This window comes from Larus michahellis, chromosome 4, assembly GCF_964199755.1.
Source record: "Larus michahellis chromosome 4, bLarMic1.1, whole genome shotgun sequence".
Taxonomy (NCBI): Eukaryota; Metazoa; Chordata; class Aves; order Charadriiformes; family Laridae; genus Larus; species Larus michahellis.
In genome coordinates, this window is record NC_133899.1 from 23,476,384 (window position 1) to 23,503,006 (window position 26,623).

A 26,623-nucleotide genomic window follows, 5' to 3' on the forward strand; every position below is an offset into this window, starting at 1 on the left:
ATATACTGTGTTTTACTGGAAAATATATGAAGTTAATGTTTGCAAAATTAACACAAGGCTATTTGTTTAGAATTTGCTTAGAATTTCTTGTTTAGAATTAAGGGTGTTGAAAAAAGGGTGAGATTGTGTTTTTACATACCGTTTTTGATGTTCCACTCACTGGCTCAGTTCCGCCTCTAGATGAAGAAATAAAGGTGATCAGAACTTAAAATAAAGCACTAGTACCAAACATGAAGCAGTGACAACAGATCACAAAACCTGAACATCAAGACATTACGTTCTAAATAATCTAGTGAATATGGAAATTCATTTGCATACATAAACTGTTCTCTCTTGGTGCACTCAGTGCAACTAATAAAACCCTCCAAAGTCACGTTTCTACTTGGTCACAATTTATTTGGCCGTACAATGGTTTCTTCATCCATTTACCTTGAAGAACACACTACAAGGCAAGTAACGCATGTTTGAAGGCCTCTCCACCATTGCAGCGTACTTTCATCATTCCCAAACATCAGCCCCTCTACCAGTGGTTTCTGCCATGTTTCCAGCTGAAGGAATAGAAAGCTCACCTGCCTGGTTAATTGTCAACATTAGCACAGCAGTGCTGGTCTGTCCTTATCCCCACGCACGGGTGTTTATTTGATCTTTGATGCCAGCAGCATCTATCCTCTCATTTTGGGGCAGCATGACAATACCCAGGGAGGGTGCCATCCAGCCAGAAACGGAGGATGCATCGACAAGGTAGCACTAAGCACACATATTTCAATACATACATTCACCCCCAAAGCAAGGCCACGTTTATAAGCACAAGGCTGCCGTGTCCAGAATTACTAGGGAGTGCCTGAAGGCATCTCCTCTGAGATGGAAACAAATTATGAGTTTACACTACAATGGCTATCTGTCAGTCCTATAAAAGCAATAAAAGCGAACGCATATAATAAGGGATCTTTCCACAGAGAGGAAACAGGATCTACAACTTGGGTCTCAGAAGAGCCAACCCCAAGGACAAACCCAGTAGAATCCTCTTAAAAGTTACCGTTGATGGAGTTGGAACCCCATCTCCCAGCAGGCCTAAAAATGTCAGCCTACTTCGGGACAGATACAGTAACATCTGCCCCACAACGACAAACATTTACTGCAGCTTTAACGAGAGAGATACAATCAGAAAGCCTCCGTAAACTAATAGCCATTAAAAAAGTTCACACGTTGAAACCCCTAGCAAAGAATTCAATGCTTTATGGACACTCACATGGCAGATGTTTTGCCGGCAGCTTTAACTCCTCCAACAGGGATTCTTCTCACAATTACCGACGAGTTCTTAGCAATCAGGGCGTTGTCATCTGTGTACTCTGTAACAACATAAACACAGAAAAAAATCAGCCAATTTGTAAGAACGCATATTAATTTGTAATTACATAGCACTCCAGAGGATCCTTTTGCAGCTACAAATGCAAAATCCTATATGTAACAGCGCGCTGTTATCGTCTCAACATACTAAGAGGACTTTTCAAGAAGCAGATACTTCTTCACTGAGTTGTGATTACATATGGAAACACAGAAACACACTTTGTAAAAACGCTATTACGTATATTACAGTAATACTTCATGGGGTAATATATTTATGAGCATCAATGTTTCACCTAAAACTTTGCTTTCGGTTTCTCGACTGCCATAACAGGATCTCCGTGTTTGGCCTATTGCAAAACATTTTTTCTCCCGGTGATAATAACTGGGCCCATCACAGTTTATTGCCATTGAACGTTCTGGTTTTAAGGCTCTGCTTTACACAGACCCAGCCGTTACAGAAGGGACATCAGCCAGGCAGCCATTCAGCCTGCTGGCATTCGTCAGGCTGGAAGTTCATTAGCAACTGAAGGCAAATTCAGAGACCCTTCTGCAGCAAAGCCCTTCAAGCAAATTAAACCTTTTTCAAAAGCTCTTCACAGTTTTAGTCAACACTACGAGAAAAATCCGGAACTCCCGAAATGTACCTCTACCTACTCTGCGAGGCCCCAGCACAAGTCACAGCTCCCGATGGCGGCCGAATCTCATCATGGCTTCCTGCCCCGCTTCATCCCCGCCCCGCATCCCTCCCGGTGCCCCCCACACCCACGACACGGGCCCCGCCTGGACTCGGGCCGCCTGGGGCGACCCGCAGAGAGCCCAGCATGGCTCCCGCAGGCCGCGGCCACCATGGTGGGTCCCCGAGGCCCTGCGCTGCGCCCCCCGCACCTGCTCCGGTCTGGGCGTTGCTGATCTGCAAGTCGCTGGTGGCCGCCTTCAGCTTCTCGCGGGCCATAATCTGGTGCTTGAGGTCCCGCAGGCAGATGTTCAGGCCGCTGAAGATGACCCTGTCATATGCCAGCTTGGCGGCGAACTTGTAGTGGACACATGACATGTTTGTGGCCAGGTGGTCCAAGCACCACGGCGTCCACAGCGGTACCAAGTGTGGCGGCCTCTGTGCTGGGTTGGGCTCGCGGCAGCGCAGGGAAGGGCCCGCCGAGGGGCCAGGGAAAGCGGTGCGGGCTGAGCCGAGCTCTGTCCCTGCTCCCTCTCTCCCACACAGTGTTGCCAGGCCTGGCCAGTCACTATGGCCCCTGGGCAACGGCCCACTGCCCCACCCCCACGCCTCAGGGTCCCAGCGCATTGTGACAAAAAGGCTTTCGCTGCCCCTGGCTGCTGGTGTCCCTGCTGTCCCCCGGCCTGTCACTGGACACTGTCCTGTCACCCCCCAGGTCTGCAGGGTCCCTCCTGTCACCCCCAGGCTGCCACCCCCGCTATCCCCTCCTCCCAGCAGCCAGACGAGCCAAGACAGCCTGGGGGAGATGCAGCCGGCTCTGCCGTGTGGCGCCCGGCTGCCTGCACCGCAGGGCCAGCGAAGGCAGGGGACTTCTCAGGCGGGCTGAGTGTTCCTTGGGGCAGCTACCGCAAGGTCAGCCAAAGGGGCCAATGACCACCTGGTTTATGGCCACAAGCCAATGTACTTCCCAACTGTGGCACACCCACAGCGGCGTGAACTCTGTCTGGAGAGGAGGACTAAGAAGTCAGGAATGAACCATCTGCGTTAGGAGGTGCCCCAGGACAACCTTTCTTGCTTTCTCAACCATCAAAGCTGCTGCTGCAACAGCCCTAGCGCAGGAGATCGTGCCTTGAATGACCAGGTCGAGTTCTGTTGAGAAATATGCTATGGCTTGCAGACGCTTCTGGCCAGACTGGCTATTCCTTTCTGTTCATATAAATATAAAAGGCTTCTTGTGGTCTGGCAGGGCTAAGGAGGGAGCTTCCACGACTGCTTGCTTTAGATCTTTAAATGCCTTTTGGGTTTCCGGAGTCAGGAAAACTTTTTGATTTCAGCGCTGTCCTCTGTATAAAAGGCATCGTTAATTTTGCTCTTGGCGTCTGCTTTTCCTATTAATAGTCATTTGGAAGCCCAGGTTTTAATATGGTAGCCTTGCCCGTAAGCCTGTGGTGGATTATACGTATTCATTCCACAACTCGCCCATCGCCACAGTCCAAACTACAGCAGCTGAGGAAAAAAAGCCCCACTGTTGGATATGCTCTAAAAGCCCATCCTCTGCCAGAAATACTCTCCTGGGAATCTGTCCCAGTGAATTCTCATCGGTACAGGGACGGGCATCTATGTTACTTTTGAAATTTCACTGAGGAAAGGAAGGATACCAGCCTTCCACCAAGACGGGTTTGTCACCAGTCTGAAAGGAGATCCCTGGCTATGCCTGGAGAGCAAACCTATTGACAAGCTCACACACTCTCCAGGGGCTGGGCACTGGAAATGCCAATAGAGCTCTTAGGGCCATACAGATGAAAAGGGGAGTCTTACGCCTGGAACCTTCCATAGATTCGTTCCTATGCCTAAAGGCAATTGGTTTTCCTCCAAAGACAGGCTGGCCAGTCTCACCTCGGTGCCCGGCAGGATCACAGAGCAGATCTTCCTGGAAACTCTGCTAAGGCACACGGAAAATAGGGAGTGCAATGATAGGACGCGGGGCAACGGTTTCAAACGGAAAGAGGGTAGATTTAGATTGGATATCAGGAAGAAATTCTTTACTGTAAGGGTGGTGAGGCACTGGAAGAGGTTGCCCAGGGAAGCTGTCGATGTCCCATCCCTGCAAGTGTTCAAGGCCAGGCTGGACAGGGCTTTGAGCCGCCTGGTCTAGTGGGAGGTGTCCCTGCCCATGGCAGGGAGGTTGCGACTAGATGATCTTTAAGGTCCCTTCTAACTCTACCCATTCTTATGATTCTATGATTTGCCAGCAATGTTTCAAGTCACACAATACCCAGTTGCGTTACGAAATGTCACTAAACTTAACGACAGCAGCCTCTTTGCAGGTTTCTAACTCAAAAGCAAAAACCAAAAAGCCTGGTCCTTCCATGTGGCTGGCATCTTCCCGTGGCTCTTCCTCAAGGCAGGAGAAATGACCCTGAATTTGGAAGTCCACGGAAATTTAAAAGTACACATAGGCCTCTGGCAGTCATTCCTTATGGGCCAGAACTCAGAAGCGAGTCGGACTGCACCAGAAGTGGCACTGCCCCACCTGCAGGAGACATATTGGACCAGAAATGATGGTTTCAAGATAGAAAACACAATACAATCCACCAACACAGTAAGAAAACCACAACAGATAAAATACTGTACACAAAACAGAGACCCCTATCTAAACCTTAAAATGGTAAACAAGCTGAAAAAGAGGACTCTCCACAAAAAAAGACCATGCAGAACACAGGGTAACGTAAAAATAACATAACCCCAGGAAGCCAGGGCCAACACACAGAGATCCTGTACATAACAGTAAAACCTGGGTTAAACACTCCCAGGGAGAAAGGCTGAGGCTCTCGGAGACTTTGAACTGGCCAGCCATGGCCACCGGCTTCAGCTCATCATTTCTTTGTCAGATGTCAGATGACCCTGTCCTCCCTGTGAGACCCCTCAGGGCTGCTGTACCCAGCTCCAGAGGGGTGGATACGGCCTCGGCGTTATGGTGAGGTGCTTGCTGGCAGCAAGATCTCTCACGGGGGCACTGGGAAACCCTGGACCCTGACACCCTGCGCAGGTACCTCATCCCACGATATGATCTAGGAACGTCTCCTTCTGCCCATCGCCGCCACGGGGTGCAGAAAGCATGGTCCTGAGCCATGTCTCCACAGATGACTCTTTAACCAGCAGGCCTGAAAAGAGGGAAAATTGCCCAGAATTAAGCTGTGCTCAAGTTTTTGCAGGCAGTGGGCTTTTTTATGCTGCCTGGCGGTGCCGCTCCGGAGGAGCGTTCAAGACCCAGGGCGGCTGCCTGTACCTGCGAGCAGGCGATGGAGTGTGCGCAGCGGGAGCCAGCGGTGGTTTGTGTGGCCGTTGGACGGCTTTGGGCTCTAAATGTGCCCAACCTAGTACACCTGGTCCCTTTCTCCTTACAGGTTGTATTTAGAGCTTAAATGGTATTATTTTAAAAAGCAAAACCAACAAGCAAACAGACAAAAAAACAGCTGGCCGATTCCCCCCCCGCCCCGAGATGGGCTTTTTCCCCACAGTCCCAGCCACTCTGCAGGGCGACGTTCATCACCAATATTAGGCAGCAGGACTGAGCCCAGGGAAGGGCTTTTGCAGGCAGCGCATTCCTTGAGGCGCCTGGTAATGCCGCTGCTGGGGGGTGCTCAAGAAATGGAGTCAGTTGCCCGTAGTTGCTATCTGTGGTCCCTCCTCATCGCTCTCTGTCTGGCTCCCTGCCCCCATCTTTTAACTCCTCCCGGCCTGTCTCTAGCCCATCACTATTTTTTCCTTTCTCTTTCTTTCTCTGGCCGGCTCCCTGATCTTCTGTTTTTCATCCCTCCCTCCCTGCCATACAGCCTGGTTTTCTCTTTGCTATTTTTGTCTTTCTCTGCATCTCTCTCTCCCACTCCCTGCCCTTCTCTCTTTTCTATTGCTCTGTCCACTTGCCTGGCCTCATCTTCCTCGCTGTCCTGCAGCCCGTCCCCTTTCCTGCCTGTCTGCCTGGGCCTTCCCTCTTGGCCTCCATCCCGCTCCCCATCCCCTTTCGCTCTTCCCCCACCTCAGCCCTGGAGGCCGTCGCTCTTCTGTCCTTCTCCGCCTCCTCGTCCTGACCCTGGCCCCTGCCCTCCATCTCTTTCCCGCTCTCCCCCTGCTCCTCACCAGGATTTCTCCTCCCTCCGCTCCCTGCCCAGCTACCCCTGCTCTCCCCGTTGTCCCTCTGGCCCTTCCCACCCCTCTCCGCCGCTCTCTCCCTCTCTGCCCTCCTCCTCCCGGCTCCACCGGGCCTCCGGGGCTCCGAGGCCTGGCCCTGGGCCGGGGCAGCCCCGAGGAGGCGGCCCTGGTTCCTGCGGGGGTCAGAGGGCAGGAAGGGGCGCCCCGGGGCACGCTGGGAGCTGTAGTCCCGGCACAGGGCTCCCGGCGGCCATGTTGTGTCAGGGGCTGTAGCCTCTGCTCCCGGCACGGCCCGGTCGTGTGATTGCTGTGATTTTCGCTCCCTAGAGACCACACATGCTCTCATTTTTCTGACCATGAATCTTAAATAACATACAGAAAACCCACAGTAAGCCCATCATGAATCAGCTAAAAATTCTGAGTCGTAAATTGTAGCCCAACCCTTTAGCACCACAAGTGCTGCTTACCTTTCCTTTCTGAAGGGGTAGATTACTGGCCTTAATGGTTTATGTCCCTTCAGTACTGACCCTTCAGCCGATGGCTGCTGAAATTTACAGAGACAGGCTTGGTATGGCTGGATAACTATAGAATGAAATAATTACCTTGGCGTCGTTCTTCCTTCTTAAGAACCTGGTTTATAGAAGGCTCCTGCATCAGCTGAAAAGGCAATGGATATTTTGGAATCTTTTTCAGAGAATTAAATAGCCTAAAGACAATCATAAATGAGGCAAAAAAGGCTAACATGAAGGCTGTGTATTAAGTATATTTTTATTAACGGAGCTCAAATTAACGGATTCAAATATTTTCCTGTATAATCATCACCCCTACCTCTACACCCCCAGCCAATTTTGACTTGTAAGCTGGCCTCTCTCTCTTTCTGATAGCAGAATACAAAGCAAGTCCTTGTCTTGCAAAAGTCTCAAAATAGAATTCAGAATTCATAAAACAACAACCTTCTACAGGCTTTTGTTACATTACGTGGATGTTTTATATTTTAGTACTCAGATTTGTAAATGTAACATACAGCATAATGAAAATTTTATGAAGATTACATGAAAAAGAACAATTTTCAAGGCAGTGATAAACCTTACCCACTGGTTTTCCCACCCTCCCACCCCGCTTCTTCCCTAGCAGTCATAACCCCTTGCCTGCACTCTGAAAACCAAAAAAAATAGCGTACACCAGTTCCAAATCTAATCCCCCATTGGCTTTTTCTATATGAAGGAACAACAACTTAGAGAGTGTCGTGGTTTAACCTTGTCTGGCAACTAAGCACCACCAGCTGCTTGCTCGCTCCCCCCCGGCAGGAGGGTGGAGAAAATTGGAAAAGAGAGAAAACTCGTGGGTTGAGATGAAGAAAGTTTAATAGGTAAAGCAAAAGCTGCATGCGTGAGCAAAGCAAAATAAGGAGTTCAGGATCGGCAGGGTGGTGTTCAGCCATCCCCAGGAAAGCAGGGCTCCATCAGTGTAATGGTGACTTGGGAAGAAAACCGCCATCACTCTGAACGTGCCCCTTTCCTTCTTCTATCCCCCAGCTTTAAACTGAGCATGACGCCCCATGGTATGCAATATCCCTTTGGTCAGCAGCGCAAGGGGACGGGGAATGGGGGTTGCAGTCAGTTTGCCGCACCTTGTCTCTGCCACTCCTTCCTCCTCACACCCTTCCCCTGCTCCAGCGTGGGGTCCCTTGCTGTTTCTCTCACATTTTCTCAATCCTCTCTCCAGCTGCTGTGGCCTAGCAGTTTTTTCACCTTCTTAAATATAATATCACAGAGGTGCTACCACTGTTGCTGATGGTCTCAGCCTTGGCCAGCAGTGGGTCCGTCCTGGAGCTCTATCAGACGTGGGGGAAGCTTAAGCAGCTTCTCACAGAAGCCACTCCTGTAGCCCCCACGCTACCAAAACCTTGCCACGCAAACCCAGTACAGAATTCATTCTTCCTGACCATACCTTCTCCTGTGCCTCATTTAGGCACAGCTGTACAGCTACAAAGAGCCCTTGCTTGCATAGCTCTTGGCAGTGTTAGCACTTTCCTACTCTGGCTGCTCGTGCCCACTGGCAGTCGTTCCCCATGCTTTCCTGAGCTTTCCCTCCCCTGTGTGCCCCAGTCAGTTGCTGGGCTTACGCAACCGTGGGAGCCTTTTCACATCGTTTGTCTGTTCACAGCTCTTGCCAGTACTCCCCACCTTGATCCCAGTGAGCAGTTTCATTCTGCGCTTAGGTGAAGTCATCCCTGTAGAAATCACTTTATTCCAGTGCCAAAGCCCCAGTGGTCAGGCATGTGGTATTTTCCTTTGCGGTTAGTCTTTGGGCCATCCGCTGATACTTGAGTTACAAACAAGCTGATAGGCTCCTAGTGAGACAAGAAGACTTCGAGTCGTTTCAAAGCCTTCATACTTCTTCCCAGCTTGGGTGTCACCACCGCTGAGCCAGCCTCGTACTGTTTGTGCCCATGGAGTCACTGGCACCTGCTTTTCATGTACACATCTGTCATCCTTCCCACTGGCAGACCCATGGTGTACAGTACAGGTGATTAGTCCGTCCAGTCCAGTGGTTGTGGGTTTTGTTCCTTTTTTTCCCAAGGAGCCACCAGTCACATGACCTTCTGGTCCTCTCTCTTCAATTCTGCCTTGTATCTGCCTCCCTTCTCTTTGGCTTCATCTGTACCCTTAGCACTCTTTGAGTGATGGCATCCTTCTGTTTTAAGGTCGCGTCTCCTTTTCCTTTCTGTGCTTCCTTTTCTGCTTTACTCCTAAGTTCCCAGGTTTTGGTCTAACAGTGCTCTGAAGTGTTTATCTCCAAGTCACTGATGTCACTCAGTGTTGTACCCGCGACCCCATGTCCTGGGGATAACAGTATGCCTGACCATTTTCCAGGACTGAAACTTCATTTCCCCTCTATTTTTGTTCAGGGCAGCCTGGGACCTGAATGAGAAGGGAGGTGCTAATTAGGGACACAAGCGTACACTGTTCTTTCTGCTTGAGCTGTGGCGGTGGACATCATGGAAGCAAGAAAAAGCAAGGAAACCCATGTAACAAGGAAATGTGAGCAGTTAATGGCTAACAGTGTACTAACAGGAAGCAGCACGCTTCTCCATCCAAAGACAGAGGTACAGTAAGAAACACACCGGGCACAAGGATTTTGGTTAAAAAACAGTCACAGAACAAGGTTTGTCTTTGTGTTATCAAAGACCACAGTTCCCATGGAAAGAAGCTGGGTACTATTTAAGCCCCGCCATCTGTTTTTTTTCCATTTTACGTCAAGGAAGCAGCGGAATGGGAGACTCTTTGAAAAGGTCAGAATTTCCGTACTACATTCTGAAGCAATGGAGGCAAAGGAAGATATTCAAGCTGGACAGGTCCCATAGCACCATCTTGCTGATGTCACAAGCTGGAGGAGTGCTGGCAACCGTGGAACCTTGGAAATGTAACATTCTATAGCGGTTGGCAACTGCCTTCGTCAGTTCAACAAGCTTGAAGCAGGTACCACCTCCTTCGTTTGAGTGTATTTCACTGCCAGTTGGAGTTTTGTTTGAAAAAAGAAGCAGAGCTAAGGTTCTGAAGGTCTACTTTTTGAAAGAAAACTGCTGGATAAGAATACGGTTTGCCTCAATGTTGATAGCTTTAACATTTTAACGTATTTTCTGTTGGTATTGAGAGAGTGGAGGTTGAAAGCAAGAGGTAAGGCACAAGAGCTGAAAATGGCCACAGCTGGGAATGACTGCTATTTCCATTTTTATTCCCCCAACGCACAGGTGAGTGCTGTAGATTTTAGAGTGATTTGTATCCTTGATTTACTTGATACATCTGTGTTTAAAGGGAGGTTTATTATGTAAAGTTAGAAGTTGGTATGTCACTCTGCCTGGTTATGGCTGCATCTGTAGATCAAATATCTGATTTTTGGAAGTGGTGAGAAGAGCTAAGGGTCATCTAAACTATGGACAATTTCTCCCATGAACTGGGCTCAGATACTTAAGGAACACACAAGTTAAAAACCGCGCATAAAGATCACTCATCACTTTCTTACTCAACCAACATTATATTCATTCTGAATAAATAGGCCATGTTTGTAATTTCTGCTTACAGCGACTACCTGACTTTCTGCAAAATCAGTTATCTAAACCAAAGTCCTTCAAAACGGGTTTATTCTTCCAAGAAATATTTATATTCCACCTGGTGAAAAGCCAGAGGTGAGTGTAGGGCTCTCTGTTATTGCCTCCATCTCAGCACTAGGGATTTAGGCGTCAATGCCTGGGCGATGGGCTTTGGCTCCAGGCCCCACCGTGTCCCAGGGGATTCCACAGTCACACTGGCTACGGTCCAAAAGCGGCGTGTTTTTCAGATGCTGCTCCTAGACCCATCTGATAATGTCTGGAACTGGGTGAAACTTGCCTTCAAATATTAAAATATTTTCAAGTGTGACTTTGTTTTCCTCTAAAACATTACCCCAAAACTCATTAAGAAATAACTGGCAAATTGGCATTCACAGCTCTCAGCTAGGATATGTTTCATATCCAGGATATAAACCCGAGTTTATATTTGTTGCCGTACTGTTATACCTGGACTACTGAATCATCTCCCCCATTAATTAAAACTGAAAGGTTTTAAAAAAGGCAATTCTCATTTAAGGCAACCACTAGGGCATGGGAATCTAGTGTGACTTACCCACAAGGTCATTTTCCTCAGGGGAGTTCCAAGTGCAGATTCTGTCACTGTCAAGAAACCTCTTGGCTGTGTTCACAGCAGTACACCATGTATAATCATAGGATCATAGAATGGTTTGGGTTAGAAGGGACCTTAAAGATCATCCAGTTCCAACCCCCCTGCCCTGGGCAGGGACACCTCCCACCACACCAGGTTGCTCCAAGCCCCATCCAGCCTGGCCTTGAACACCTCCAGGGATGGGGCAGCCACAGCTTCTCTGGGCAACCTGGGCTGGTGTCTCACCGCCCTCAGAGTAAGGAATTTCTTCCAAATATCTAATATAAATTTCCCCTCTTCCAGTTTAAAATCGTTACCCCTTGTCCTATTGCTACACTCCCTCATAAAGAGTCCCTGCCCATCTCTCCTGTAGGCCCCCTTCAGGTACTGGAAGGCTGCTATAAGGTCTCCCCGGAGCCTTCTCTTCTCCAGGCTGAACAACCCCAACTCTCTCAGCCTGTCCTCACAGCAGAGGGGCTCCAGCCCCCTGATCATTTTGGTGGCCCTCCGCTGGACCCATTCCAACAGGTCCATGTCCTTCCTGTGCTGAGGACTCCAGAGCTGGACGCAGTACTCCAGGTGGGCTCTCAGCAGAGCAGAGTAGAGGGGCAGAATTACCTCCTTCAACGGGCTGGCCACGCTTCTTTTGATGTAGCCCAGGATGCAGTTGGCTTTCTGGGCTGGGAGCTCACATTGCCGGCTCATGTTGAGCTTCTCATCCACCAGCACCCCCAAGTCCTTCTCCTCAGGGCTGCTCTCAATCCATTCTCCGCCCAGCCTGGATTTGTGTCTGGGATGGCTGTGACCCAGGTGCAGGACCCCGCACTTGGCATGGTTGAACTTCATGAGGTTTGCTCGGGCCCACCTCTCCAGCCTGTCAAGGTCCCTCTGGATGGCATCCCTTCCCTCTAGCGTGTCAACTGTGCCACACAGCTCGGTGTCATCAGCAAATTGGCTGAGGGTGCACTCAATCCCACTGTCCATGTCACCATTTAGTCTGTTTTTATTGTTGTACTTGCAATATCTGAAAACTGTTTTCTCCTGCAGCAAAAGTACAGCAACATCTCCTGTTTCTGGGAAAGACAACCCTTAGGCTGCATGAGGATCAGTTGTGCCTTCCATCATAGCAAACCTCGTTATATTAATGGACTTTTTTTGCCACCTAGTAACAGTGAGTAAAAATATTTTCTCAACAAGTTGTTTATGAGAGTAAGTAAATACAGGAAAATGTCCTTCTGATGCTTACTGCCCATGCTTACCTTGTATGCATTGAAGTCAAGAAATGTAGCATGGCAAATCCATCAGGTATGATCTGCTATCCCAGCAAGCTGAAGGCAAAGAAAGGAATTGTATTGGCATTTGAATAGGGTTGCCATGTGATTTTTTTTTTTAGTTAGGATCTTCCTAACTATCAGTGACATGAAAGATAAAGGCACAAATGGCAATTTAGGTTGCTAAGGTCCGCGGAGCAAAAGTGGTGCTTTACTTGGGTATTTGCTAGATTACATCTCTCCAGTAGTCAAAAGTGGTGAGCAGGCAGGTAACCATTTCAGAGAAATGAAAAGTAGTGTGTGTGGAGGGGGAGGAGGTTGGTAGGGCCACTAGTAGCAATATCTGTTGATAGAGCACAATGTGTTAGGTGGGTGAGACCCACCCCCTTGTATAGAAAACATCAGATTACAGTGCTGTGTGTGCAGGCATATTTCCAGTTCATCATTTTGAATACACTTTTCAGGCTAGAACATTGGATGCAGGCTATTAAGTAGAGTAACAGTGTACAAGGCAGTACGATATCTGAAAATCAGAGTATTTATGGAAAAAACCACCACATTATAAGTTGGGGTTTTTTCTTCAGTCCTTTCTAAGAGGAGCTCTCGTTTACCAAGAGTCCGACCTGGGACAGGGTAAGAGTCCAGGGCAGGGAACCAAGACACATGTCAGAAACCAGGTGGAAGCCAGAGTGAGAGCACGTCAGCATGACTTGTCATAGATGCATGAACAAATGGACAGGACAGGAGGTAATGGGCATAAACTTGAGCATGGGAAGTTCCACCTAAACACGAGGAGGAACTTCTTTCCTTTGAGGGTGGCAGAGCACTGGAACAGGCTGCCCAGAGTGGTGGTGGATTCTCCAACTCTGGAGACATTCAAAACCCACTTGGACGCGTTCCTGTGCCACCTGCTGTGGGTGACCCTGCTCTGGCAGGGGGTTGGACGGGATGATCTCCAGAGGTCCCTTCCAACCCTATGATTCTATGATTCTATGATTCTATGAAACCAGATTTGTTCCTGGGCCTTATCTCCAGACCTGTAGACAGGTGTCATAAGAGAAGCCCAGGAAGACCACTAGTCAGAAGCAAACACCTTGCGTTCCTGAAATTCCCCCAGGAAAAGGTAGTCTGTTGTATCTGGGCATGTTGAGCCGAACTAATCACGGAGGACCAAGGCAAGAGCTTGAGTGCTCTTTCTGCGAGTGTCCATACTGCTTTTAGTGCAGTTCCCACACCCAGAGCATTGGCACCTGGCACCTTGTGCTGCCGTACACACCATGCAGGCATGCTTTTGGGTCTGGTGTGAGTCCAAGAGGCACCGTGGACAAGGGCGTGCTGTAGAAGAGCAATGTCCAATGAGAAAATGGACCCAAGCCTTTTTCTTTATACTGCAGTATGTATAAATTCAAAGTCTGTGTGCTCCACAATAATATTGTAAATATTGAAAGTGCATTTATTCATTTTAATAGTTAGAAATCTTGTTAAACTAATTTAAGTTTGGTTTGGCTTACACTGCCCAGAGCTAACAACACCCTATTCTGGAAACTGAGAAAGGCTCTATGAAGTTAAAGTGTTGTATCTTCCTTTCTCCGGCATGTGATACAACAAATCTGTTCTGCCAGTGTGTTGTTAAAATGGGTTTACTACAATACACACGCTCCTTGTAGGCAAGCAAGAGATGCATAAGAATAACAGCAACTGCAATAAAAGAAAATGCCCATGCTTCATCTAATTTCTTTAAAAATGGAAACATACCCAACTTTGATATTTTTAATATAATGCACAGAATCCTGATTGTATCTATAGCTGCAAATTGTTCAGCTCAAACAATACAAATAGACTCACCATTTTTCATCATTTTTATTTTCAGTCCATTGCACTTCCTGGTTCTCAGAAAATGCCACCCCCATACTGAAATAGTTTTGTTGCAAATATTATGGGTAGATATAAATTCCTAAGGAAAATAATATCTTTTCTGATTTTCTTTGAACTTAAGTGTAAATTACTTTCATGAACTTCATATTCTTTCTCAAAATCTACATTTTGTACTTAGTAAAGAGAGTCGTGATTCAGAAAATTGATAGAAAAAAATATCCACAAGCTAAAAAAAGGTAATCCTGTGCTTAGCATTGCTAACGTCTTCAAAATTGATGCCATGAGGAGTGATAGAGGCCTGCCTATTATTCAGCATGTTTAAAATAGTTTCACAGATGGGGGCCTAAACTCGCTTACTTACTTCAGCCCAGCTATTACTAATCACATGTTTCCCTGTGTTGTAAATATCTTAAAAGGGCTTGGAAGAAAGAAGGTTTCTGCCTCAGATTAATCTATCCACCATCTGGAAGAGACAGACAGCTTTTTTCAAATAGTGTAGAATGATCAAAACGATCCTCTTTCCAAAAGGCTTTATTCAGCAGTGCCTCATCTGTCCATTCACAGGAGCGAGTACCCATCATTTTTCCTACTCTCTGTAGCTGGAGGATGCTCTTTTGTCAGCCTTCACAGAAGATTTTTCCTAAAAGGCGCAATCTGTCTATTTAATGATTCCTTCAATATGATAATGATTTAAAACTATACCTGCTGGTCTGAACTTGCACGCGATATTCCTGTTCCCTCCTAATAAAATCAATATACTGTCCTTATCTGCAGATGTCCCATTGCAGCAGGGTGTACAAGAAGGGATGCTGCATCCAGCCCATCGTCAAGAATCACTCAGAAATCAAAAGAATATTTTACTACCAATTCACCCTCCCCTGATTATAAACCTCAATGACGAAGAGGATGAAGAGGACGATGAAGAGGAACAGAACTGTAAACAGTTTTTTTCTTTCTTTTAAAAGGAAGTAGAATGGGGGGTTTGGACTCTTGCAATGTACTTCACAACTGATTTATCATAATAACCATCACATTTTTAGAAAGGAGTTGTTGACGAGTTTTGGAAATAGTTTCCAGCTAATCTTCAAAATATTGGCACTGGTAGTCACCAGATGTGACTGAGGCAACATTTTCTAACTCCTGTGAAATGCCTAACTGTGTATTTCAGTAGTGGTGTAATTCACATACCTCTGTTTCATTCAATAAAGTTTAAAATTTGATCCACCATTCAGATGATGTGATCCACCATTCTGATGGCCATCAAATACTCTTCAAAATTTCTCGAAATTCGGGGATGAAATCACCAGTTTAGGAGGCAGTTCTTTTCTGAGAAACAGACTTTGGAACAGGGGCTGTATACACTCATCACTGAAGGTGAAGTCACAGGTTTGTTTACAAAAGATAGCTGTGTGACTTCAACTTAAATGATTTGTTCAACTGATTTCCTGAACTCTGAAGACAGTCTCATTTTATTACAGGAGGTTATTCTTGAATCTAGTGAAGAGAACCCAGAGAAAACTCTTCACTAGATTAACTGAATGTCTATGTGTGTATATTTACATTATTATTTATTTCAGTTTTTTTAAACATTGCTAAACCACTGACTGTATCTCACCTAGAGATGAGAGCGAAGTAATGAATTGCACATTCCCAGAGAGTGAAAGGGAGAGAATGACCTGCTCTCCTGTGTGGACTCTGCAATGACTGTGCTAGTTCTGAGGCAGACCCGAGCTGCTTTTCCCTTTCCCCCTGCCTTTCAGGTTGGCTGGGGGGGCTGCCTTTTAGTGCTTCCTAACTCGCTTTCGCTCTGGGTAAGCCACTTTAACTTAAACATCAGAAAAAGTAAGGCTTTGGTCATCTTAGTGAGACTTAACCGAGACAGATGAGGAGCACTCGCTTCACCAGCTCTGCTGGAAGATGTTACAGGACAGGAACTTTGGACGGAGGTTTTGTGACAAGCACTCCCTGGTGACGTGTTTAGTCGGAAGATTTCCTTTTGGGTGTAAATGAAAGATTATTTTGCAAATGAGGACTGAAGATGTTTTTGAATCATTTTAGATCAACAAACACAAGCTTCTTAATACGAGTTGTAACTGCAATTCCATTGCACTTGTCAATACCTAATATTAAGGGATCATTTTTCTGTCCAGAAGGGGAGGCTGCAGTCAGAAAAGAAACATCTGAGACTGAACTTAAATTCATGATGGTATTTGATTATTAAGAATTGTTGAAGGTCTTTGTATAGATACCTAGTAATCTTTTAAAAATATTTCCTACAGATGTTTCTAATTGGGTGCCTAAGACTGATGCAGATATTGAAGAGGAAAGAGCAATAAAGGAAATGTGCTATAAATCTGGTAAATATGGAATTAGTGACTCTTTCCTAAACAGCAGTGCTGCCAATATAGTAAACTTTGTGATTTTTTTCTCCCCTGGGGTATATTTAGGCGAGTATTACAGGATTCAGTACCCTGACGAACACCAGTCAACAAAAACTGTGTCTTCACGTCCCAAAAATGAGCTATTACCCTTGAAAGCTACTGAACGAGACTTGCAGAAAGGCAAGTGCATTCCATCTTCTCTCTCTCTGTGTTTACCAGTTTTAAAATTACTGTTACAGGGAGAAACTATTAAATAGTTTGCCCGTCCTCCCCGTTTTTTTAATTTAGTGACAATGAAAGACAGCGTATTAGAAAGAGTACACAAATGCTTCCTTCATTTTTCCCCTGTGTATATATACTGTCACACACATGATGACTCCCTGCATCAATCAATTGTAGATGGAAAAGGTGGAAATGGGCTGTTAACCCTATGTGTACTTTCTTGAGATACACAACATCGGTCTTTCATGTGATTTTTCTGCATGATCAAGTTGTATGTAGTCCAAGTTTAACCACCTTAAGGTTAGGAACGTAGTTTAAATTTCTCATCTAGGCTCTCTATTGGAAATGAAGAGAGACAGGCAGTCTTTTGGAGTTACTTATTGGATCATAAGAGAAGTGCCAAAGACAAGTGCTGGCTGTCTTGGGTGCCTAGATGATTAGATGTAGCAACACATCAAACTAAATTTAGCTTAAATAAATAACCCCTTGAAGGGTCTTATAAAAGATGGTAACAGAAGAGTTCTATTTTCTTTGGACATTGGGCTTTATCACACATAATTAAGGTCAAAGGAAGGCAAACTGATAAATCTTTACCTCCCTTAGTATGTTTCTCCATTGTTCTTGACCAAGTGGCATGACTGAAAAAATCTGCAGTAGTTTTTTAGTGAATCAGTAATAATACAATTCCATCATAGGAGGGAGAGTTATGTTCTTAACAGAACAAGACACCACAGTAACCAGTAAATCAGTCATTAAGAATTGCTGGGCAGAAATATGACCTGCTACGTTAAATAAAAAAGAATATTCTTGTTTGTTTTGTGTAAATGTCAGGGATAAAATCTTAATAATACTGTCTTATGTAAAACAGATTTGAGTAGGACAATGTGCTAATAAAAAAATGGGTATTGAAAAATTGTCTCCATTTTGAATAATACAGACAGGTGAAGTCACATTTTTCTGACTGACCGTTTTTGCCAGCCTAAATTGTTAAATAGAATTGGGCAACATTATTTTCTTCTCATGTCCACATTTAAAATGTTTGTTATTAAAATGGTTTTGATAAGCTATTTCTGGCAAGTATTTGGATAGATTTAGACTACAGACAAGGAAATCACAGAATCACAGAATCACAGAATGGCGGGGGTTGTAAGGGACCTCTGGAGATCATCTAGTCCAACCCCTCTGCCAAAGCAGGGTCACCCAGAGCAGGTTGCACAGGAATGCATCCAGGTGGGTTTGGAATATCTCTGGAGAAGGAGACTCCACCACCTCTCTGGGCAGCCCATTCCAGTGCTCTGGCACCCTCAATGTAAAGAAGCTTTTCCGTATGTTGAGATGGAATTTCCTTGTGCCCGTTGCCCCTTGTCCTGTCACTGGACACCACTGAAAAGAGTCTGGCTCCATCCTCTGGACACCCGCCCTTTAGATATTGATCAGCATTGACGAGATCCCCTCTCAGGCTTCTCTTCTCCAGGCTGAACAGACACAGTCTCCCAGCCTTTCCTCATCAGAGAGGTGCTCCATTTCCTTGATCATCTGCATCGCCCTCCACTGGACTCTCTCCAGTAGTTCCCTGTCCTTCAGGAACTGGGGGGCCCAAAACTGGACACAGTGCTCCACATGTGGCCTCACCAGGGCGGAGTAGAGGGGAAGGGTGACCTCTCTCAACCTGCTGGCCACACTCTTCTTGATGCACCCCAGGATGCCCTTGGCCTTCTTGGCCACAAGGGCACATTGCTGGCTCATGGTCATCCTGTTGTCCACCAGGACTCCCAGGCCTCTTTCCACAGAGCTGCTCTTCATCAGGTCAGCCCCTAACCTCTACCGGTGCATGGGGTTATTCCTCCCCAGGTGCAGGACCCTACACTTTCCCATGTTGAATTTCATTAGCTTCCTCACCCCTCAACTCTCCAGCCTGTCCAGGTCTGGCTGTATGGAGGCACAGCCTTCTGGTGTGTCAGCCACTCCTCCCAGTTTTGTATCATCAGCAAACTTGCTGAGGGTGCACCCTGTCCCCTCATCCAGGTCGTTGATGAGTATGTTAAACAAGACTGGACCCAGTAAAGACCCGTGGGGAACACCACTACCCACAGGCCTCCAGCTAGACTCTGTGCTGCTGATTACAACCCTCTGCGCTCTGCCTTTCAGTCAGTTCTCCATTCACCTCACTGTCCACTCATCTAACCCACACTTCCTAAACTCACCTATGAGGAAGTTATGGCAGATTACGTCAAAAGCTTTGCTGAAGTCAAGGTTGACAATGTCCGCTGCTCTCCCCTCATCCACCCAGTCAGTCATTCCATCACAGAAGGCTATCAGATTGGTCAAGCATGATTTCCCCTTGGTGAATCCATGTTGACCACTCCCGATAACCTTCTTTTCCTCTACATGCTTAGAGATGACGCCCAGAATGAGCTGTTCCATCACCTTTCCAGGGATGGAAGTAAGGATGACTGGCCTGCAGTTTCCCGGGTCCTCCTTCTTGCCCTTTTTTGAAGACTTATGTGACATTAACTTTCCTCCAGTCCTCAGGCACCTCTCCTGTTCTCCGTGACCTTTCAAAGATGATGGAGAGCAGCTCTGCAATAACATTTGCCAGCTCCCTTGGCACGCGTGGGTGCATCCCACCAGGGCCCATGGATTTGTGGGTGTCAGGTTTGCCCAAATGATCTTTAACCCGATCTTCCTTGATCAAGGGCGAGTCTTCCTTAGTCCAGGCGCTCTCTCTTACCTCCAGGGTCTGGGGTTCCGAAGGGCTGCCTTAGTAGTAAAGACTGAAGCAAAGAAGGCACTCAGTAACTCTGCCTCCTCTGTATCCTCTGTCACAAATGAGTATCCATGTATGAATATAGCTTTTAAGATATGCCTTTATTTATAACTACATACATTCAGAGAAAAGGACAGAGATGAGAAGCAATGCTAGAATTAAATCTCTCTTTAAACCCATATGTATTGAAAGCTTTTTAAATGCACTGTTTATCTAATTTTTTGTGAGTCTTAATGAATTAGCTATTTGGTTTCATGGTATTCTTTGCATTCATTTCAGGTAAAAACTTAATGTAATTGTAAGAGCAGAGTCTTTGCATTGTTCGCATCTCTTTGGGTGCTCTTGAAGTGCAGATAACTTTGTGAGACTCCCTTCCTACAGGAGGCGACTGTTCTGTGGCACAGAGGAACACATTTGTTGATGGGAAAAGATGCGAGGCACTGCCTCGGGAAAAAGAACCAATTGCATCAAAATATTCCAATGTGAAAGGTAGTTAATTATGATGCATTTCCTAATTTTTAGGTGTTGTTATTTTTCTTGCTCTGCAAGTGCAGTGGATGTTATATGCTTTGCATAAAACCAATCTGAAGTGAAAGTTTCTTTCATCGCAAGATGACAGCAGTTATTGAGGGTTACGGTCCAGTTCTGCTGCTTTTAGCCAGTTTGCATCCTTTATTAAATTCAGTGTGACCAGGATGAGTCCCTGAGTTACCAAAATCTTTGACATCCACAGGTTTGAGCACATGACATGCTGTGCGCTTTCCACTTCCATCGACTGAAACAGATTTGAACATAGGCGGTATCTCACAGAACATAGGCCTTAACAGAACCGGTAAAACTATGGTCAAGGAAAGAGCATAACACTTCATAAAGTGTACTTAAAAACTAGTCACATGCAGCAAATTAAAATACCGACACCAAAATACCTTGATGGATAGACTTCCTCCTTTTCACGAGAGAATTATAGAATAGATTTGGCAGTGTATGAAATGTGTCAATCTGATTATTGTAGCTAAATTGTTACCCGATTATTACCTTATGGTTTTGAAGCAAAAAGAAAAAAAGGACAAACTTTGACTTTAAAGTACCCCATAAACTGAAACCAAAATACATAATTTCTGCTGCATTCTGGCCCAAAGTGAGAGGAATAGAAGTGCTTATTTACACTAGCAGGAGGAAAGGAAGAACAGGCAAATCCGCGTCTTCCTCCAGAGTTGCAGGGGCCAGGTGAAGAGCACTGTGGCTACTTTATACTACCACTTGCCTTGAGAGGTTCTGTTTGTAGTGTGAAGTGGGCTTACCTCTGCAACCAGTGCCATGACAATTTTAGCCTCATCATTTGCAGTATTTTGTTATGTTCATGAACTGCCCGTGTCCAGGATGTATCTCGATGCTACAGCCAGAAGAAGTAATTTGTAGTTCAGCCAGAAGGTGTCCTTCGGCGTGCATGGGTTTCCATGGACTCAACCATGGGTGTTCCAGAGGTCCATATGCCACCAATGCAGTGTAGAGAAAGGATGTATCTGGGCAGATAGTCAGCACTTAGAGGAGAGGAGTGGGTGAGGGCGCTGTGTTCACAGCTGCTGTTGAGACAGTCTGAAAAGACAGATGCATTCAGAGAAAGGGACAGAGATACTTCCCCAAAGCATTTCTTCAGTTGGGTTCTCTGAGGCACATCATACTACTACGATGACATGCATCGTGAAAATACCATAAATTCGATCAGATAGGGTTCATGAAAAGTGAGAAGCTAAAGAACGAGAAGGTATTTTGTAGCTGGTTCTTTACTTTGGAGCCATAGTTTTCTTCAACCTGTGTATTAGGGTCTTCTCTTAGAGAGCATGAGAGTTACACGTCAGTTACACTACACAGGATCCAAATAACTAACAAAAGAGAGGAAGACTATAGACCGAGACGTTAAAGGAAATTGCACTAAACAAATCAGTAGCTCACAGAAGTGGGAGGAAGAGAGTGGCAGTGCCGTTCCCTATGCTTACACAGAAGCAGCTAAAACCTTCTTTCTGTTGCCTTTCCAGGTGATGGTAATACAATTTCTACAAAAATTAATAATTCAAAAAGAGAGGGAGAGCGTTCTGGAAGGAGAGTACCCATAGCAGGTATTCCCAGAACAGATCGCAGATCCTTTGAAAATGGAGGTAATATACTTTAGCATTGGCTTCTCGTTGCTGAACATCTTGTGGTAAATAAAATAACGGAATATATTTTGGTTGGGCATTTAATTGGGCATGTGGTTCATTTAATTTAATTGCGCATTTGGTTCATTTTATCTTATCTTCCAGCCTCCAGTCTCCTGCAATATGTCAAATTTTGAGTAATAGCACAACATTATTGTTTACATTTGTTTTTTCACTTTTAGGAATTCATACTTCAGACCCCAAAGGAAAGCCATGTCACCAACAAAGGGGTCCAAGTAAGGATGATGAAACTGCTCCTTCTACACCTTATCTGAGAGAAACTGGAAGAAAGACTTATTTCCAAGCTTCAGCACCTCAAAGATCAGCATATGTAGTCTACCGTAGCATCACTGTCACCCAAGAACCAATGTTCAGTGGAACTACAGGTGGGCTCCTGCTTACACAGGCTGCTTAAAATGCCTCAAATATACCTGTGTGTGTTGTGCTGCTTTCGATTTTGTCCCTGCAGGTGACTAGTAAGTTATTTGTGCCTAAATATGGGCAAGAGTGTATTTGATCCAGCATAATTTTCAGAAGTAGGATGTGGCAGTATGCATAGAGAGAAATGTTAAGCCTTACGAAGCTTTATAATTGGTCAGATGGAATATTCATTAACACTGATTTAGCCACCTTTGTAGCAGGAATTCATTTCTCTGCCAACGAAGAGCGATGAACGCAATGATGTGCTGATGCGCGCTAACATACTGATCCCCACTTTCTACAGCATCTTTTATGTGATTTATTCTTTTGAAATATTTAATAAACCTTGGAATAATCCATCTTAGTGATAGCAATATCTTATCTTACTGATAGCAATAGTAGTAGTTTTGTAGTAGGATTTCCGTTTCCTCTCAAGAAACGTTTCTTGTTCAACTTTTTTCTCCCAGCAGGGGACAGAAGAATGACCTTGCTTTGCATGGTATTTATCCACAAGTAGGATTTCACCATAGGTTTGACTGTGATGGATTTACGATTGTTTTCATTATTTAGGATTATTTCTCATCTTGAATAAACAAGGGCTTGGGTCTTACTCAAATTTCTGTTATCAATTTAAATATACTCTAAATTTTTGTGATTTGTACTGTTATTTTTTGCACATGATTTATGTTGGACAGAGGACTGACTTCATTCCTCCTTGCAGGATGATATTTTCCTTCATTGTTTTTCCATCTTTGAAATACTCTATTGTCCTCTTGATGGTACGTACTAGGTCATAAATTTGACAAGAAGCCTCCAGGTGGGATTCTGAATCTTGTATCTTTCTTTTTGCAATTGGTTTCAGATGTAACCATAATTTTACATCTTTCGCTTTATTTTTACCTTGCTAATATAGCTTCATGCAATCTAGTAGATAATTGGGGCTTTATTTGCCTTTCTACTTTCCATCTCCCTGGTTTCTCTGGATAATCATGTTTTTTTCTCTGTCACTTCATCAAGAAATTTAGTGGTAAATAATTTACATAATCATAAGTTAAGAAAGTGATTTCGTCTTGCCAGTTTCAGTCACCTCTCCTAAGCTGGGTTGAACTTCCCTCCTGAGGTGCCTCCCTTTCTTAATTTCCAATACAAGGAACCTCCTTCAGACAGAGTAACCCCTACTTTCAGGTGAATAAAGTTAAGTGAAATGAATCCCAACATCACTGCTTTGTCTCGGGGACGAATAGTAGTATTTTTTTTTCTTTTTTCTTTGAATATTTGCTTCCATTAAATGTAGACAGATTGGTACAGAGACTACGGAGAGAGCATTCTTAAGGTGAAGAATATATCTTATCAAATTTCCAGGTTACTAAAGGATAGAGCATGTCAAAAAAAAGGTGACCAACGTTTTTATCGTATGAACAACCATTACCACTTTTGCAACTTTTCTTTTCAGCAGTCCCTGAGCCATGTGGTGGGAAATGCTCCAAACAAAAGAACCAGACTGACAGAAACAGAAGATTTTGGACCCAAATGGAAAACTATGGTAATACTTACATGTTGCATATAAATGGAAAATTTTGGGATTAATGTGCAATTAATAATTGGACTTAATGGAATTAACCTGGAATGAACACAAAACCAGAGCATTAATAATACTGACTTTAGAGAAATGTCACAGAAAGTGCCCAGTCTTTAGGCAGCATACTCTGATGAAAATTAGCTGCCTCTAGTGCTGTTGCAAGCAGAGATGAAGGAGGAGATTGGAATTATGGACTCCTATAATCTAAACGCAATTGATGCCTTTGGGAAGATTTTCAAGACAGGAACATTCAATTTGTTCAGGTCAAGGATATCTGTGGCAGAATCGCCCCATTTAGAAGATCTTGTGACCCTGATGGAAACACTGCAAGGTTACAGATGATCTTTAAAGTACTAGGGAGAAAGTCTGTCTTTAATACTGGCTTGTATGTCAGAGATGATGTACAATTCACCTGAAGCCCTGTTGACACTTCAGCTAATGTAATACTTAATTCACATATCAGACCAAGAGAGTATTTCCTGAAATTGTAGCCGACATTAAGAAACGATGTCTATGTTTTTTCTCTAGACAAATACCCTTCAGGATATTATAATGCACCAACTTGGAGGAAAAGAAATCCACATGCAAAACCGTCGATGTTTAAAACAACCATTCAGGTAACTTTTTGACAGAAATTTTTACAATTCAGTCTTTTTAGTAAAAGCAACATGTCTTTCCCCTCCTGGAAAATGTTAAAGTGCTCTTGAAACTTCCCCAACTGAAAACCTGAGAGAGTCTAAGCAATGATGAGTAGTCTGAAAGAGCAGTTTTGTTTGTTTGCAGACAGGTAATTTTGCCTGTATAACTAACCCATGATTTCTGATTTTTCACAATATTACTGATATGAAAGGCAAAAATACGTACCTGCCTTTAAAGTGAGGAGCTCCACAAGCAGTGGCGTTTGGCTTGTAGCAGTGGACAAAGCACAGCAGAGACTGAACGAGTGCGATCTGTCTCTCTGATTGCTCGTGAAGCAGCTTCAACAGCTGAAGGATGATCAGCCTGGGTTCAAATTCATAAAAGGGCTCAGGCTACAAAACATTCACAAGATACCCTACGGCCCATCAGTACATTTTACAGCTGTCTTGAAAGCAGAGGGTAGAACCTCTATGTTGTGTCTCGTGTTGAAAGTTTACTTCTTAAAATGTTTCTGAAACAGCATATAGTTTTACTCCAATTATGCACAAAATGTTCTCTTTTGACAGCAGAGCCAAGAAGACATGGAAGTGAATAGAAAAGGAGAACTGTACATAGAGAAGAGAAAGAGGTGAAGCGAGTACGTCAATTTACAAGAAAAATCTAAATGGAAAGAAGGAAGTTATCAACTGGAAAAACTGGATCAACTGGAAAAAGATGACAAAATTGCAAATTCCAAAAATAAGATGCAGGAAGTACCCTGCAAAGTTTCAAAACTGATTAAAAATTCAGAAAGTATGCTCTCTATGGTCACTTGTAAATATCGTCTCTAAGTTTAGTCTGTTATGAAACGCTGACAGTTGAAATTATTTTAACAGAGTATGTTTTAATGCATAATTACTAATATGAATAAATATGATTAGTTTTACTTTGCAGTTTCAGAGGATTTTAATGGAAACAGCAATAGTAATGCATTCTAGAAAGTGGCTCTTTTGATGTGAAAGCCAGATTCTTAGATGGTTCAGCTGTTTGCCACATGTTTGTGGGCTCAGGCTCAGTTTGATCTTGAGATTTCTGCCATTTTAGCAGGACAGCAGAACTGCGTTATGAACTAAATGAACTTCACAACAAAACCTTCAGAATTAACTAAAATATGCTTTCACACATATTTAAAGTAAAGTATAAAAGACTGGGTAAAGATTAAGAGGAAGAATTGATAAAGGTGTGGAGGGAACAGCCCGCTGGAGATAAACTCCCGCCGCAGAGAAACTGGCAGGGTCCTCCTCAGCCAGGGGCCATAAACGCAGCCCCAAGCCATTGATGCCTCGCCTTTTCCACTGAGCATGGGAGCTGGGAGGGAACACCCCATTGGTCAGTTTGGGTCACCTGACCTGCCCAGGCCTTCCCGCAGCTGCCAGCCCTGCCCAGGGGAAACACGCCCGTCACTGCCCCTGCTGGCCCCAGCAGGCAGCGTGGGCAAGAGGCTCTCCCTGAGCAGAGAGCTGGCTCTGCTGCGCCCCAGCCCAGGGCTGGTGGTTGCTTGCGTGCAGTCCTGAGGCACAGCTCCCTGTTGGAGTGGCCTCCCCAGCCCATCTGCCGGCTCCCCGGGCACTTGAGGGTGCAGCCCAGCAGGGCCCGGCAGGGACTTGGGCATCTGCACTTTGCTGAAGTGTTGCCTGAGCTCCTCCTCTGCCAGCTGAGCCCAGCAGATCCTCTCGCCCCAAGGGAAGCTCTTCTCTGCTCCAGCCTTTTGGCCAGGTCTGCAGGGCCTGGCATGTCTGGAGGCTGGTCTGGCTGGGACCCTCATGGCCCAGGGGGACTGGCAGAACCTAGAGCAGCCTCAAGCGCTGGCACAGGCGAGTGAAGGCCAGGAGGGTTCTAAAAGGGTGCCAAACACATCCTGAACCATGAGCGGTTAACGATGAGAATTCTTCCCAGCAGGTCGTGCGGGGGTCTGTTTTGCAGCTATGCTGAAAAGAGCCCGGAGAGCCCCGGGATGCGCTAGTTCTTGCAGCGCTTGCATGGCACCGAGGGCTTTTCTGCTCCTCAGACTGCAAGCCAGTGAGCGTCCTGGGGGTGCCCAAGAGGCTGGGAGGGGACAGAGCGGGGACATCTGAGGCCAACCGCCCAAAGAGATATCCCACAGCCTACCACAGCGTGCTCAGCAATGAAACTGTGTGTGTGGGGCGAAGGTTGGCGGGGGCTGCCCTTGCTCGGGGCCTGGCTGGGCATCGCTGGCTTGCTGGTCACCAATGGCTTTCTTTTGCATCCCTTGTTTTCCTTGGGCTTTCTTTTCCACTCTCCGTGTCTCTAAGCCACCACTTTTCTCCCTTTCCCCCTTCCGATGCTCCCCCTGCACCCCACTGCGCAGGAGCGAGGGAGCGGCTGTGTGGTGCTGAGCTGCC

At 45.5% G+C, this 26,623-nt stretch overlaps 2 protein-coding genes across 2 annotated transcripts; one reads left to right on the forward strand and one right to left on the reverse strand.

Moving 5' to 3' along the window:
* Positions 1-97: 97 nt before the first annotated feature.
* LOC141743050 (E3 ubiquitin-protein ligase RBBP6-like) lies at positions 98-2,398 on the reverse strand. The gene is made up of 3 exons (XM_074586780.1): positions 2,233-2,398; positions 1,250-1,349; positions 98-176 (listed from the first exon to the last, which is right to left on the reverse strand). The coding sequence occupies exons 1-3, from the start codon at positions 2,396-2,398 to the stop codon at positions 98-100; spliced, it is 345 nt and encodes a 114-aa protein (XP_074442881.1).
* A 2,035-nt stretch (positions 2,399-4,433) lies between these two features.
* On the forward strand, positions 4,434-25,333 carry LOC141743051 (uncharacterized protein C12orf50 homolog). The gene is made up of 12 exons (XM_074586781.1): positions 4,434-4,622; positions 4,834-4,997; positions 7,708-7,787; positions 9,437-9,576; positions 11,869-12,043; positions 14,793-14,954; positions 16,298-16,375; positions 16,466-16,579; positions 21,425-21,544; positions 21,766-21,969; positions 24,111-24,199; positions 25,271-25,333. Exons 1-12 carry the CDS (start codon positions 4,434-4,436, stop codon positions 25,331-25,333), a joined length of 1,578 nt encoding a protein of 525 aa, XP_074442882.1.
* The last annotated feature ends 1,290 nt before the right edge of the window (positions 25,334-26,623 follow it).

Excerpts from the sequence above, each read along its gene's own strand:
- LOC141743051 (XM_074586781.1), top strand. The coding sequence starts at position 4,434 with ATGACCCTGAATTTGGAAGTCCACGGAAATTTAAAAGTACACATAGGC. Across the intron at positions 7,788-9,436 it reads GACGGGGAATGGGGGTTGCA|GAAGCAGCGGAATGGGAGAC; the intron begins GTCAGTTTGCCG and ends TTTTACGTCAAG. Across the intron at positions 21,970-24,110 it reads AATGTTCAGTGGAACTACAG|ACAAATACCCTTCAGGATAT; the intron begins GTGGGCTCCTGC and ends TTTTTTCTCTAG.
- LOC141743050 (XM_074586780.1), bottom strand. The coding sequence starts at position 2,398 with ATGTCATGTGTCCACTACAAGTTCGCCGCCAAGCTGGCATATGACAGG. Across the intron at positions 1,350-2,232 it reads CAACGCCCAGACCGGAGCAG|AGTACACAGATGACAACGCC; the intron begins GTGCGGGGGGCG and ends ATGTTGTTACAG. Across the intron at positions 177-1,249 it reads GCCGGCAAAACATCTGCCAT|AGGCGGAACTGAGCCAGTGA; the intron begins GTGAGTGTCCAT and ends TTCTTCATCTAG.